This window comes from Pelodiscus sinensis, chromosome 1 (genome assembly GCF_052426305.1).
Source record: "Pelodiscus sinensis isolate ZL-2025 chromosome 1, ASM5242630v1, whole genome shotgun sequence".
NCBI lineage: Eukaryota > Metazoa > Chordata > Testudines > Trionychidae > Pelodiscus > Pelodiscus sinensis.
Window position 1 is genome coordinate 349,041,891 of NC_143052.1, and position 14,616 is coordinate 349,056,506.

The following is a 14,616-nucleotide window of genomic DNA, read 5'->3' on the forward strand; positions in this document are numbered from 1 at the left end:
AGAAGTCGGAGTAAGAAGTCCTCCAGCTCAACATTATTTTGAAGTAAAGGCTTGTCATGTAGACACGCGCTTTATTTTGGAATAACCGATATAATGAGGCTGAGTAAACGTACCCTTAGAGACTAACCAAAATATAGAATCACAACAGATCCGCATCTAGACTGCTGTTTTTTAAAAAAAACCTCCATTTTGAAAAAAAGCTGTGGCCATGTTTATGCTAATGAGGCACAGGATATTTAAATCCCGGCTTCATTAGCAATTTGGATGTGCTTGATTTGCATCCCTCTGTCGACAGCGGGCTGCAGTCTCCACGTAGCCAAAGGTGCCACAGGGCCACTTGTTTTTTCAAGTTACAGATTAACATGGCGACCACTCTGAGATATAGGTAAAATGTGAGTCAGAGGCCTTTTACAAGAAAAAGAAGTGTCAGTCCCTCTTTATACTGTGGTAGCTTCTAGAGTCCTTAGCAGATTGAGCCCAGTTGTGCTGTATGACACCCACGCACAAGCCTGCAATCTTCAAAATGATGCATATAGGAGCACCCTGTCTTCTGCAGCAAGCCCCATTCAAAGTCAGAGGGGTCAGTTTGCGTGCATGATTTTTGAAGCTTGGGAGAGGAAGTCTTGTTCATTTTACAGACGAAGGCGGCACAGCCAGAGTAGGTAGCCTGAGAACTTTGAGAATTTGGCACAGGTGAGATATGAACTCGGTCTCCTGTGTGCCAGTCCTCACTTTAACAGACCCTCCTTTTTTCCCAAGTTCCCGCCAGCGTGTTACCAGAAATAGGTTTGCAAATGTTTTCTCTTGGGGGAAACGCAAGTCCTACACCTCTTGAATATGGCCTAATCGTCCTCCTAACAGGGGTGCTTTCCCTCTCCTTCACTTTAAATGTACCGAGAGAGCCATAGGCAAGAAGCCAAGGGGGAGGGAATACAGGTGCGACCTCTTTGTGGAGCAGAGATGCTGCAGCAGTTCCTCTGTAAGGCCTGGCCTACATCAGTGTTCCCTGTAAGTTGTGTGCCTATGCATCCACTCAGGAGAAAGTCCAACCAGCTCATTAGCACAGCACCCACACTAGTTTTTGTTTCTACTGTTGGTGCACATTCACCAATGCCTCGGTGCGCACAAAAATGTATTCTGCACATGGATGACATAAATCTGCACATGAATCAAAAAGATTAGTGGGAATACTGATCTACACTATGCCCCCTTCAGCATAGCGGAAGTCGACATACTTAGACCTACTTACTGCAGTGTCTTTCATGCAGTAAGGTTGGCAGCGGATACTCTCCCACCGATTCCACCTGCTCTTCTCATCCTCATGCGGCAGGAGAGCTCTCAGAGGCTGACGTTTTGCGTCTAAGCAGATGTGATAAATCAACCACTGGAGGATTTATCAGTGCATCGTCGATCCATTGTGTAATGGAGACAAGCCCTGATTTATGGAGGTGGCCTGGGGAGGCAAGGGCTCAGAGGGGAGAAATGGAGCAAACAATCCCCCTTCATAAGCCACCTTATCCCTGCCACTCTGATGTTCCCTAGCTTCCCTCCCCTTTGTTTATGGTTATCTTATGCCCAGCTGCACTGTGAGCTCGGCTTTCATCACAGTGAAGGCACCACAGTGTTTAGTTGAACCGCTTGCACAACATGGGCCCATATAACCTCACTTAGTAACTTTTTAGTCAATCCTGTTCCTGATGTTGGAGCCCTCGCATCTTTGTTAGAAAGGCATCAGTAGAGTCCTGCAAATCCACAGATATCCTCTTTGCATCTGGGGATATGGCTATGGATAACCATGGCTCTTTTTGGCAGATATGTATGTGTATGCACGTTGGCTTCGTCTACATTACGCTCTCTTGTGCAAGAGCATATGCAAATGAGGTGAAGCGATGAATATTGCCGTGCCTCAGTTGCATACTTAATGAGCTGCCATTTTTTGCGCAAGGGGCTTTTGTGCAAGAAGGAGCAGTCTGCACTGCTGCTTCTTGCACAAAACCCCCCTCTTGCACAAGAGCCGCTCTGCCTGCAAATAAGCTGCAGAACGGCTCCTGTGCAAAACAGTGGCTCATTAAGTATGCAAATGAGGCGTGGCGATGACTATTTGGCTATGTTCTTCTTCAAGAGAGTGCCATTTAATGTAGCCATTTTGTATAAAAAACCCTGCAAATTTGTGGATATCCACTTACTATTTGTAGGTATCTGTGGAGGCGGAGGTCTGCAGCTCGTTTTTGCAGATGTGGATGCAGATACAAATTTTGTATAATAAGGCATCAGTCTTATTAGAGAGACTGCAAATGAAGAAGACTCCATCATGACCCTTGTGAATTTTCCATTGAAAACTTACCCTCATGGATAAAAATGTGCACTTCATGTCTAGTCTTTTCTGTGGTGCCATATAAATAGTAGGAGTGCCGATAGCGCTGTTCCTATGGGGGACAGCTCCCTGGACACAACTTTTCTGGGCTTTGACATGAGGCAGTGGAGCTAATGGACACATGACTTGCTCAGGCAGGGTGGTTTTGACATGTTACAAATAAACTGCTGCTGGGGCTTCAATATACAGGCAGTCCCCGATTTACGAACGGGTTACGTTCTGAACACCTGGTTGTAACTCAATTTGGTCGTAAGTCGGAAATACCCTTAAACACGCTGCCTGCGCTGTTTGAAAAACTTGATGTACGTGGTTCTCAACTTGAAAATATTGTAATGGGGTTAATGGGACGTTGGTTGTAAGTACGGATGGTCGTAAGTCGGTGTGTTTGTAAGTTGGGGAGTGGCTGTACATCTGCTTAGTTTACCATTTAATTGCAAAAACTCTCTTGAAGAGCCTCACCACACATTCATCTCCTTTTCTCCCACTTTTCGTGGCTATCTGCTAAAGGAGCACTCAAAGGAAATAAATGCAGAGATACTAAATGAGCTCTTTGCATCTGTTTTCCTGGCCAAGGAGGTGAGGGACGTTCCTAAACCTGAACCATTTTTATAGGTGACGACTGAGTAATTGTTCCAGATTGAAGTGGCATTAGAGGAGGTGATGGAATGAATTGATTAACTGACCAGTCACAAGTCACCAGGACCAGACAGTATTCACCCAAGAGTTCTGAAGGAATTCAAATGCTGACTGGAGGATAACTAACATAATCAGTATCTGGGGTAGCTGTGTTAGTCTGAATCTGCATAAACAACGAGAAGTCCTGTGGCTCCTTAGGGTGTGTCTAGACTACATGGCTCCATCCACGGAGCCATGTAAAGTAGTTTACTCGACATAGTCAATGAAGCAGGGATTTAAATAATCTCCGCTTCATTAAAATAAAAATGGCCTCCACGCTGTGCCAGCAATCAGCTGATCTGGCACAGCACGGCACTCTAAACGCAGATCGGTTGACGAGGTTTACTGGAGTGGTCGAAAAAGGCTTCCCTTGTTGACCAATCCACGTCTAGACTGCCACGCTGTGCCGGATCAGCTGATTGTTGGCACAGCGCAGCGGCCATTTTTATTTTAATGAAGTGGGGATTATTTAAATCCCTGCTTCATTGACTATGTTGAGTAAACTACTTTACACGGTTCCGTCTACGGAGCCATGTAGTCTAGACACACCCTTACAGATTAACAGATTTATTGGAGCATAAGCTTTCATGGGCAAAGACATGCACCTGACAAAGTGGGTCTTTGCCCACAAAATCTTATGCTCCAATAAATCGGTTAGTCTATAAGGTGTCACAGGATTTCTTGTTAATATAAAACCAGTTTTTTTAAAAGGGTCTAAAGGTGATCCTGGCAATTACAGGCTTGTGAGCCAACCTTCAGTATCAGGCAATCTGGTTGAAATATAGTAAAGAACAGAATTATTAGACATGCAGATTAACAATTTGTTGCGGGAAAGCGGAAGAGTCCTTCCATGGTTTTTCTAAAAGGAAATCATGCCTCACTAATCTACTAGAATGTTTTGAGGAAGTCAACAAGCCTGTGGATGAGGAGTATCCAGTGATTATATCATAGTTTCAGAAAGCCTTGATGTCCCTCACCAAAGACTCTTGTCCCATGAAAGCTTACTTGATTTAAGAGGGAAGGTTCTCTTATGGCTCAGTAAATGTTAAAAAACAAATGGTCAGTTTTCACAAGGGAGAGGTGAATCATGGTGTCTTGCTGGGATCTGTACTGGGACCAGTGCTGTTTGACATATTCATAATTGATTTGGGAAAATGGGTAAACAATGAAGTGACAACATTTGCAGATGATACAAAACTACTTAAGATAATGAGGAGTCTTGTGGCACCTGAGAGACTAACAGATTTAGTAAGTCGTGAGCTTTTCTGGGTCAAGCCCACTTCATCAGATGAGTTGGAGTGGAACAAGATTCTTTGTTGTTTTTACAGTTACAGAGTAACACAGCTTAACCCGCTGAGACTTTTCACTCAAGATAGTTAAGTCCAAAGCAGATTGCAGAGAGTTACAAAGGGATCTCACACAACTGGGTTACTGGGCAACAAAATGGCAGATGAAACTCAATGTTGACAAATGCAAAGTAAAGCACTTTGGAAAACATTATTCCAAAAAAGACTAACAATGTTGGGGGATGATTAAGAAAGGGATAAGTAATAAGACAGAAAATATATTGCCTCTATATAAATCCATGGTTCCCCCCCATTCCTAAACACTGTGTGACGTTCTGGTTTCACCATCTCCAAAAAGATAGATTAGCATTGGAAAAGGCACATGGGACAGCTTCTGTACAAGGCAAGAGTAAACAGACGGGACAATTCATCTTAGAAAAGAGACAGCAAAGGGGATATATGATAGAGGTCTCTCAGATCATGATTGGGGTGGAGAAAGTAAACAAGGAAGTGCCTGAGGATGCTGTGAAGGTCTTTTGAACTGGGTTAAAAAAACAACTAGATAAATGTATGGAGTGTAAGGTCATCAATGGCTATTAGGATGAGCAGGGGTGGTGTCCCTAGTCTTTGTTTACCGAAAGCCAGGAATAGGTGACAAGGAATGGATCACTTGGTTACTATGTTCTGTTCATTCCCTCTGCGGCTCCAGGCATTGGCCAGTGTGGGAAGACAGGATACTGGGCTAGATGGAGCTTTGGTCTGAGCCAGTGTGGTTGATATGTTCTCATATAATTCAAATACCAGGCATGTAAAGGCTGTGGTTTGCTGCTGCGGTCAGGGATGTGACCTTAAATATAGCCCACCCCACCAACTGCTCCGCTTCCCTTTGAATCAGAGTAATTTAAATCCCACTGTTTACTTCCCAGTGCTGTTCTTCATAAATTGGATTTCTACAAGCCTGGGTATGCAACTGGGCGTGCAAAATGCTGTGCAGGTGGTGTACATGTGCCCTTACCGGGATGGTGTTGAGTGTGTGAGAAGGCAGTGGGATGTGCATCTGGTTACTTTCATGCATGGTGCCAGGCCCTTGTGGTCAGAGGCTGTCAGGCATGTATGCGTTTGTGAACACAAGGCAAAACCCACCCTGCATCGATGCCAGGCCGAGGCACCTCTTATGGCAACCGAAATGTGGCCATTACATGTGTCTCTCTCTGAGCTAATGCATCTTAATTTACAGGCACAAAAGCCCAGTGCTGGCTGGTGACACCGCTGTCCCAATGTGGCTGTGGGAAACAGAGCTGGTCTTTTGCCCTTGCAAAGAGATTTGCATTTTTAAAACATCCTTGGTTCTTGCAGTAAAAGATGCAGAGACTGCTTTAGAGAGAGAGAGTTAAAGAAGTGGCTGAGATGAAATAGGGAAATACCCCCCCCACACACACACAATCTTCTCCCTCCCAGCACAAAACTCTCAGAGATTGACTCCAAAGAAAATACCCTGACTGACCAGGGTCCCTTAACAAAGCACAATATCTCCCTCCCCCTGCATTTAAGCAAAACCCAACAGTGCAGCGTGATGATTAGTGTTTTGTTTGTACATTGCTAAAGCATCCAGCAGCTTCAGTAAGGATCGGGGCCCTATTGTGGTCAGTACTGTACACAAGCCATATTGTCCATAGTGTAGCATTAGGTGAATCAGCCGAGCTACTTACAATTCTGAATAGTGGCAGGGGCTAAAAGTTTAATCTCTGAGCCCGGAGAAACTGAGGGCTCCCCTATTCTGCCCCAGTCAAACACTGATGGGGTAACATGGCTCCTGATTACACACAACACACTTGATACTGTCTGGACTCTCGAAACACGAAACGCTCTTTTCCCATCTGCAGGGTTATGCAGCTGTCTAGGCCCCTGCTGCACAGAGGCTGACAGACGACCATGTCACCGATCTGTTTTCAAGCCAAAATGTTAGGGTGAGTTCACAGCTGTAGAGCCAGGTGTGGCGAGAGGGCATGGACCCTTGCCTCTGACGCGGGGAGGTGCGGGACACGGGGGAAGAGAACCAGCCCTGACTGTTTTCAGTTATCTCAGGCCACGTGGCTTTTCGGTGGAAGCTTTTTAAGCGTGGTTCACAGCAGTGGCCTGGGATGAGATCTAGGACTTCGGGCTGTCTCTCTGTCTCATCTCCTCACGTGTGTAAACTGGGCAAGGAACTTTCTCTCTGAATGCTAGGAGCCTGTCTGTGCCTCACATCTGAAGAGGAGCCTATTTTTAATTAATTGAATGAATTGGCATGGAGACTGTCTGGGCCAAAGGCCTCATCCATGTGCTGTTTGTGGTAAGCCCAGCAAATGTTGGCTGCTCTATAAATAAAATAGGGGGCAGGACTGCTCTGGTGCCTTGTGTGGACAGTCAGAAGCGTGATTGTGCATAGTAAAAAATGGGGCTGGTTGCAGGCACGTGTATCGAGACCATTGGGTCCGCATCGTGCACGGTCCTATAGTGTCCACGAACATGGCTCCCTGGCCCACTCTGTTGATCAACGTCAGCTTGGTGATCAGGTGTATGGCCTGACCATCTCTCATGGTCATGGGGCATTGAAAGCGCTCAGCTTCTGCGGAGGACCGGTCCCTCTGTTCCCAGTGACGCCGCTATCCTCCAATGTCCTCTACAGCAGCCGCAGTCTCTTTGGCAGCGCAGGGCGGAGACTTGTCACCCTGCTCAGGCAATGCCGCACCTGGCTCAGCAGTGGGGACTTGCCGTCTCCCGAAGGCCCTCAGGACGCGCTGCTTGATCTCTTTCGTCCGCACGCCATAGATGATGGGGTTGAGGGTGGAGGGGAGCAGCAGGTAGATGGCGCTTAGCAGGTTATGCACGTCCTGCGAGACGGCCTGGCCCGCCCGGTACACGATGGAGGAGGAGAGGAAGGAAGAGTACATGAAGAACATCACCAGCAGCTGGGTGCCGCAGGTGTGGAAGGCTTTGCGCCGCAGGCTGCCCGAGGCAATTTGCAGGGCCGTGTGGACGATGGAGGTATAGGAGGCCAGGATACAGAAGGTATCGAAAACGATAATGACGGATCCCATCACCATGCTCAAGATGCTGTTGTGGGATGTGCTGCTGCAGGCCAGGCTCACCAGGGCCATGTGCTCACATGCGAAATGCTGGATGACATTGGACTGGCAGAAAGGCAGCCTGGAGGCTAGCACGACCATGAGGCAGGCCACGGAGATGCCGCGGATCAGGGCAGCCAGGACCATCCCCGCCAGGAGGCGCTTGGACATGATGTCCACATAGCGCAGCGGCTTGCAGATGGTGACGTACCTGTCCAGCGCCATCAGCAGGAGAACAGAGGAGTCCATGATGATCAACAGGTAGATGAAAAACATCTGGGCCAGGCAGCCAGGCAGGGAGAGGCGGCTCGAGTGGGCCAAGAAACCCAACAGCATCTGCGGCAGGATGGCGCTGGTGCTGCAGAGCCCCATGGCGGAGAGAAGCAAGATCAGCAGGTACATGGGGGAGTGCAGGCTCCTCTCCACCCAGATGGTGTAGATAACTGTGCAGTTTGCCCCCACATTCACCAGGTAAAGGCAGAAGAAGGGAATGAAGAGGAGAGCATGAAACTGCTGCAGTCCAGGGAAACCGAGGAGGATGAAATCTGTGTAGGAAAGATTCCCTTCTGGGCTTTGTCCTCCTCCTGTCATGCTAGGACTGGGCAGTGGGAGGGGGTGTCGCGGAGCTCAGACAGCAGGCTCGCCCCCTTTTTACATTCAGTTTTTTTCTGGCAGGTTAGAATGGCTGCCGAATGAATGGCTGGTTTGCAGAGCGGGTCTGTCAGTCTTTATAATGCGCCCATGACTGTGGGTTCTCAGCCCCACTAACCTGACAACATTATTACTACTAGATCCAGAGCTTACTTACAATCCTTTCATCATTCCCAGCACGTGTGTGGAGTGGCTCTTGGAAACTCTCCAGAGATGATGCTGACCCAGCTCACCTGGCCAGGGCAGCGAGAAGGCTCCCTGTAGTTCAGGAATTAAATGAGAGGAGCTCAGGCACGCAGGGTATTTATTCTCCTCTGGAAACCCCCTGTGGAGCACACATCATTATCACTGACACAGAGGCATACGAGGGTTGGGCGCTGTCTGGCACAGGCATGAAGCAATGTTCTCTCCCATCCAGCTTCAGTGGTTTATAACAACGCTCTGGCCATTAGAAAGCGCTGTTCTCTGTTGCTGTCTGATTTATTGTTGTAGGGTTGCTTGTGGTGCTGCTGCCACCGCTGACCATGCTGACCAATATTCATAGACATGTGGGACTGGAAGGGATCTTGAGAGGCCATCTAGTCCAACCCCCTTGTGCCAAGGCCAGGCCAAGTAAATGTAGGCCATGCCCAACGGGAGTTTGTCCAACCTGTTTGTAAAAACCGCCACTGATGGGGATTCCACAATCTCCATGGGAAGCCAAGTGCAGGGCTTAAATACCCCTAGGCTGAGTCTAGGAGGGAGGGATCATGTGATGGTTACCTGTTGTGTTCCCTCCCTCTGGAGCATCTGGTATTGGCCACTGTCGGCAGACAGGATACTGGGCTAGATGGACCGTTGGTCTGACCCAGTATGGCCGTTCTTATGTTCTATACTGGCAATCGAATGGCAAAATTTTAGCCGCTCAAAGGTGTTAAAATGACCCCCCCACACACCCAAGACAAAAGTTTTGCTAACAACCAGTGCTGATGTGAGTAGCACTTGGCCTTTCATTGCCAGTGCGAGCAGTGCTGGTGCTGCCCACCGGGGGTGGAAATATTTTGTCAGCAAAAGAGCTGGCAACCAGAATCTACACTGCCTGACTTTTGGCGACATGGCTGTAGCCACACAGCTGTTTCTCTAAAAGCAGCATAGTGTGGACAAAGGCTTAGAAAGGTGTGTCTAATTCTAACCCGAATCACCCTTGTTGCCCATTAAGCCCATTTTACTTCTCCTCCTACCTTCAGTGGAAATGAAGAACAACTAATCACCATCCTCTTTATAACAGCTCTTAATGCGTTTGATGCATTTATCTGATCTGCCTTCAGTCTTCTTTTCCCGGAACAAAACATGCCCAGTTTTGAAAAGCTTTGCACATAGGCTGGGTTTTTGACACCCTGTATCATTCTTGTTGCTCTTCTCTGGATCCTCTTTAGTTTGTCTCATCTTTCCTAAAAGTATAGTGCCCACAACTAGATGCAGACCACTTGCTGCAGATTGACTGTGCGTTGTGTGCAGACGTACTTCTTCCGGTTTGTTTTAAATCTTCTGTTCATGTCCTTGGATGACCCCTGATTCTTGTGTTTTGTGCAGGGGTAAATAACACTTCCTTATTCACTCTGTCCACTCCAGTCATGATGTCATAGATCTCTAACATAGCCCCGCGTGGTTATCTCTCTTCTAAGCTGCACAGATCCGATCTTTTAAATCTCTCCTTATATGGAAGCTGTTCCATTTGCCCAATCGGTTTTGCTGCTCTTCTCTGTACCTTTATATCTTTTTTGAAACGGAGCAACCAAAACTGTACACAGTACTTAAGAGGTGGGCATACCATAGATTTCTACAGTGGCATTATGATACTTTCTGTTCTTTACTATAGTTTCAACCAGTTTGCCTGGTACTGAAGTTAGGTTTTCTGGTCTGTAATTTCCAGGATTGCTTTTGGAGCCATTCAAAAATAATTGGTGTGACGTGAGCTGTCCTCTAGACATCTGGTATAGAGGGTGATTTAAGTGATAGGAATTTGTTCCAAAGCCTCCTCTATTGACACCTCAGTGTGGGGCAGTTCTGCAGATTTGTCACCTAAAAATAGTTCAAGAGTGGGAATCTCTCCATCCTCTGCAGTGAAGACCAAAGCAAAGAATTAATGTATCTTCTCTGCAACAGCCTTGTTTTCCTTGAGTGCTCCTTTAGTACCTCAGTCCTATAGTGGGCCACTGACTGTTTGATAGGCTTCCTGCTTCTGATGTACATCTGTCTGTGTATTTAGTCTGTGTCCTTAGCTAGTTGCTCTTCACATTTTTTGGACTTGCTTTACTATACTTCGATACTTGATTTGCCAGCGTTTATGCTCCTTTCTATTGTCCTTAATACAGGTTGAACCTCTCTAGTCCGGTTCTCTTGTCCAGAAACATCCATGGTCCAGAATGATTTTAGTGTGCTGGATATCCACTTTTCATGGGTGTGACCAAGTTTCCCGCGGTCTCATAAAGTTTGTTTACAGCCACCAGTCCTGGCTCTCAGTGTTCTGTGCTGTTTTTTTAGCTTTAATTTAACCCTTAAATATTCTCTGACAGCCCAGTAAGCAGTGGAAGTGTTGGTAATGCTGCTAGACAATATTAACCTTCTATGGTCCAGAAAATTCTCTCAGTCGGCACCTGGGCAGGTCTCAAGAGTGCTTGACTAGAGAGGTCTATCTGTAGGATGTGATGTCTAGTTTTAAAGGATGTCATTTTGTCTCTCACCCCCTCATTTACTCTGCTGTTTAGTCAGGGTGGAGTTTTTTTGGCCCCTTTCTTTTTTAAAATGTGGGTTATACATTTAGTTTAATTAATACCAAGCTATCAAAATACCAAACTTTACTAATATCGAGACTATGTCTGTATCCACTAGGCAAGTCACCCACTCAAAGGAGGAGTTAGGTTAGTTTGTATTTGACAAATCCATGCTGACTATTCCTAACAATATTATTGTCCTCTAGGTGCTTGCAAATTGATTGTTTAATCATTTGTTCCAGTATCTTTCCTGGTATTGAAGTCAAATTGGAGCCTCTTTGTTCTCCTTTTGAAATATATGTATTCATCTCCTTCGGGACCTCACCATTGCTCTATGGGTTCTCAAAAATAATTGCTAATGGTCCAAGATTGTGGAGGGTGAATTTAGTCAGGCCTTGCTGACTTGAATATATCTAATTTATCTAAATATACTCGAACCTGTTTTCCCCTATTTTGGCTAATGTTCTTTTCCCCCCTTCTTATTAATATTAAATGTGTTAAACATTGAGTCATAATTAACCGGTTTGGTGAAAACAGAAGGGCTACATCTACACTGGCACGATTTTCCGAAAATGCTTTTAACGGAAAAGTTTTCCGTTAAAAGCATTTTCGGAAAAGCAGGTCTAGATTGGCAGGATGCTTTTCCGCAAAAGCACTTTTTGAGGAAAAGCGTCCATGGCCAATCTAGACGCGGTTTCCCGCAAAAAAGCCCCGATCGCCATTTTCGCGATCGGGGATTTTTTGCGGAAAACAGTACTGTGCTGTTTACACTGTGTGACGTAGTGGGGGTACCTGGCTGGTTTCTCTCTCAGTCCTCTACTTCCAATTCCTTGATCCGCAGCTGGATCTCCAGCCGCCGCAGCTCCGCTGGGCTGGCCCCTGCCCTAGATGGGCTACGGCTTGCAGGCCTCCCGGGGGAAGCTGTCTCCTCTCTCCGGTGGGTTCCAGCGCTCCTCCCCCTCTCTGAGCCTGACACACTCTCAGGGGGGGTCTGGCTGCTCCCCCTGGGGACAAAATCCTGGCCCTGTGGCTGTTCATTCTCTTCCAGCTGGGCAATCAGCTGGGCCTTGGTTGCTTTCTGCACAGGCAAGCCCCTCTCTCTGCACAGCTTCCCCAGCTCTGCCTTCAAGAGTCGGGCGTAGGCCATCTGCCCGCTGGTCCCCTCGGTGCAGACTCACCAGTCTAGTGCTGCAGCGCCCCACGATTCCCAGGAACCGCTTCGCTCTGTCTCCAGCATGCCTGGCTCCAGGGCTCTTGCTTCTACTGCGCCTTGTCACTCACCACTGGAAGCTCCATCCACAGGGTGCAGTGCATCCCACTTCTGACACCAGTGTGACGGCGCATTGGGGGTCCCCCGTCTCCTGCACCTTGAAATGGCACAAACAGACTGCACCAGCCGGTGGAATAGAGGGAGTTTATTGCCTCTCCAGGATACAGCACAGCACAGATGGAATCTGGTCACAGAGCTGGGCTAGGATGCCTCAGGCCCCCTTGAGATGGGGGAGATGTGGCCAGACAGCCCGCCTCCATCACATCCATCTTATTTGCCTCTCTGAAGCATACAGGACAGAGAAGGAGCAATAAAATCAGCATAGTCTATGCTGGCTCATCTGATCCTGAGAAGCTGAAAACATAGATATGAGGAGAGAGCGATTAAGGCAATAAGCTGGCCTTGAGGCTGCGAGAACTGCCACCGGCTGGCACCTATGTTGATTCGAACACACACACAGTCCCTGGGAGAGGAATTTCCCACTGAGAAAAGAATCCCCAGTACTTCCAATTTAAACATCTCAATTCTCTCTTACAAGTGTAAATTAAGTTCACAACTCCCTTGTAAGAACTGGTCTCACAAAAGACAGACCAGCCTCATTTGGCATGACAGACAAGAAAGAGAAATACGTGACCCCATGGGTATATAAGATGGGCCCAGCACACACTCACTTTGAGTGTCATTCTACCCTCTACCTGCTGGTCGGGTTAGGTGTTTGACCTCCCGAGGTTCTATGGGGACGCCCACCTCGTATTTTCGTCTTTCCTAGGAATTGAGGGACCGGCCCTGGCCTGACATGCTGGAGTCGAGAGGCACAGAAGGGGGTAAAAATTGTACCTGGATGTGGTCCTCTGTCTTAAGTGTACACATAGAAAGAGTAAGCTGTTACTTGGTACCATTATTTCTATTTTTCTATCTTTATTTTCTTTGTAACCATTTTTAAGATCTATATTTTGCTAGTAGTTAAGAAATAGAACAATAGCCATTGCAACCATATGATTTATAAGCTTCCTCAATAAACCTGTAACTGTTTAAGCTTTAACCTGACTCCTTCAGTTGCTGTAACAGAACCAAGCACAATTTAAAAGAACTTCAGCCGGTCTTAGGCACAGATATAGGGAGAGCTTGGGCGTTTGGATTTGTGTCACACCCAGATGGCGCAATCCACTGGGGCACCTTTCAGTCTTTCCCCAAGGCTGCCCGCTGCGAAGGAATTACGAATTCTAGCAGTTGAAATCTAAGGTGTAATAAGCTCTTCCTATAAACTCGGGGCGTCTGTTGGCCTGCTGGCCACCCTCTGCGATGGGACCCCGGTCCTAGCAGTAAAGACACGGAAGTTAAACCTTTTCTCGGAAACATACACACACACACTGCCCTGACCGTCGGCTGACAGGAGACTGGGCCCCTAAACTCCAGCCCCTTTCCCTAGGCTGTCTCCTCCATGCTCCCAGCCAGCAACTAACCAACACTCTTCCAGCCCTGCCCCCCCAGCCAGGGCAGCATTCCACCTTCCTTTGTTCCTCTCCATGGGGGGTGTCTGGCCATACCGGTTGAGAGGTCCCTTTGCATAGTGACTCATCCTGTTTTGCTGGGTCGTGGTACCCACGGCAGCCAGTGGGGGTTACCCCAGAGCCAGCAGCATAGAAACCAGCCAGGTACCCCCACTACGTCTCACACTGGCCCTTTTGTGCAAATGATTTGCGCAAGAGGGCTTTTTCCCGAATGGGAGCAGCACAGTATTTCCACAAGAACACTGACGATCTTACATGAGATCGTCAGTGTTCTTGTGGAAATTCAAGCGGCCAGTGTAGACAGCTGGCTAGTTTTTCCACAAAAGCAGATGATTTTGAGGAAAAACTGACCAGTCTAGACACAGCCAAGCAGAACAGACATTAAACATGTCCGCCTTCTTGATGTCACCAGTTATTAGTTCTTCTTTCCTGCTAAGTAGACGATCTATATCTTTCTCCTAATGTAGTTAAAGAAACTCTTCTTATTGTCTATTGTAGGTGTAGCTTATCTTGTGCCTCGCCCGTTCTAATTCTGTGCTTTCCTTTGATACTCCTTAGCAATTCATGGTTCCATGGGGCTCTGATGACTGTGGAAACATGATATCTGTTATTGGGCCACAATACCTACTACTGCTCAGGGGCACCAGAGCCTTCACAAAAGTGGGGCTAGAGGCCCCACCCCTCTGAGGCTCTGCCCCTGTGTGGCCCCACCCCTGACCTTCCTCTTCCCCCTGAAGCCTGCCCGCAGCCAAACCAGAAGCCAAAATAGGTCCAGGGAGCCCATGTCCTTTGGGATGCGGGGGACCGAGAACAGCCCCCGGTCCTTGTCTCCACCTTCTGGATCCTGTGCCCAGGGCAGGTGGGGTATCCATGGCTCCCCGCTGCTGTTTGCAAGGCTCTTGCTTTGGCTGGGAGGCAGTGCTCAGCCTGGCCATCGGATGAGTCATGTAGGCAGCTGTGGGGCGCCCTCCACCTCTCCTGGGCAGGGA

At 47.7% G+C, this 14,616-nt stretch overlaps 1 protein-coding gene across 1 annotated transcript; it reads right to left on the reverse strand.

Moving 5' to 3' along the window:
• Positions 1-6,980: 6,980 nt before the first annotated feature.
• LOC102462509 (olfactory receptor 52K1-like) lies at positions 6,981-8,033 on the reverse strand. Its single transcript, XM_075921242.2, has one exon. The coding sequence runs from the start codon at positions 8,031-8,033 to the stop codon at positions 6,981-6,983; it is 1,053 nt and encodes a 350-aa protein (XP_075777357.2).
• Between the last annotated feature and the right edge of the window lie 6,583 nt (positions 8,034-14,616).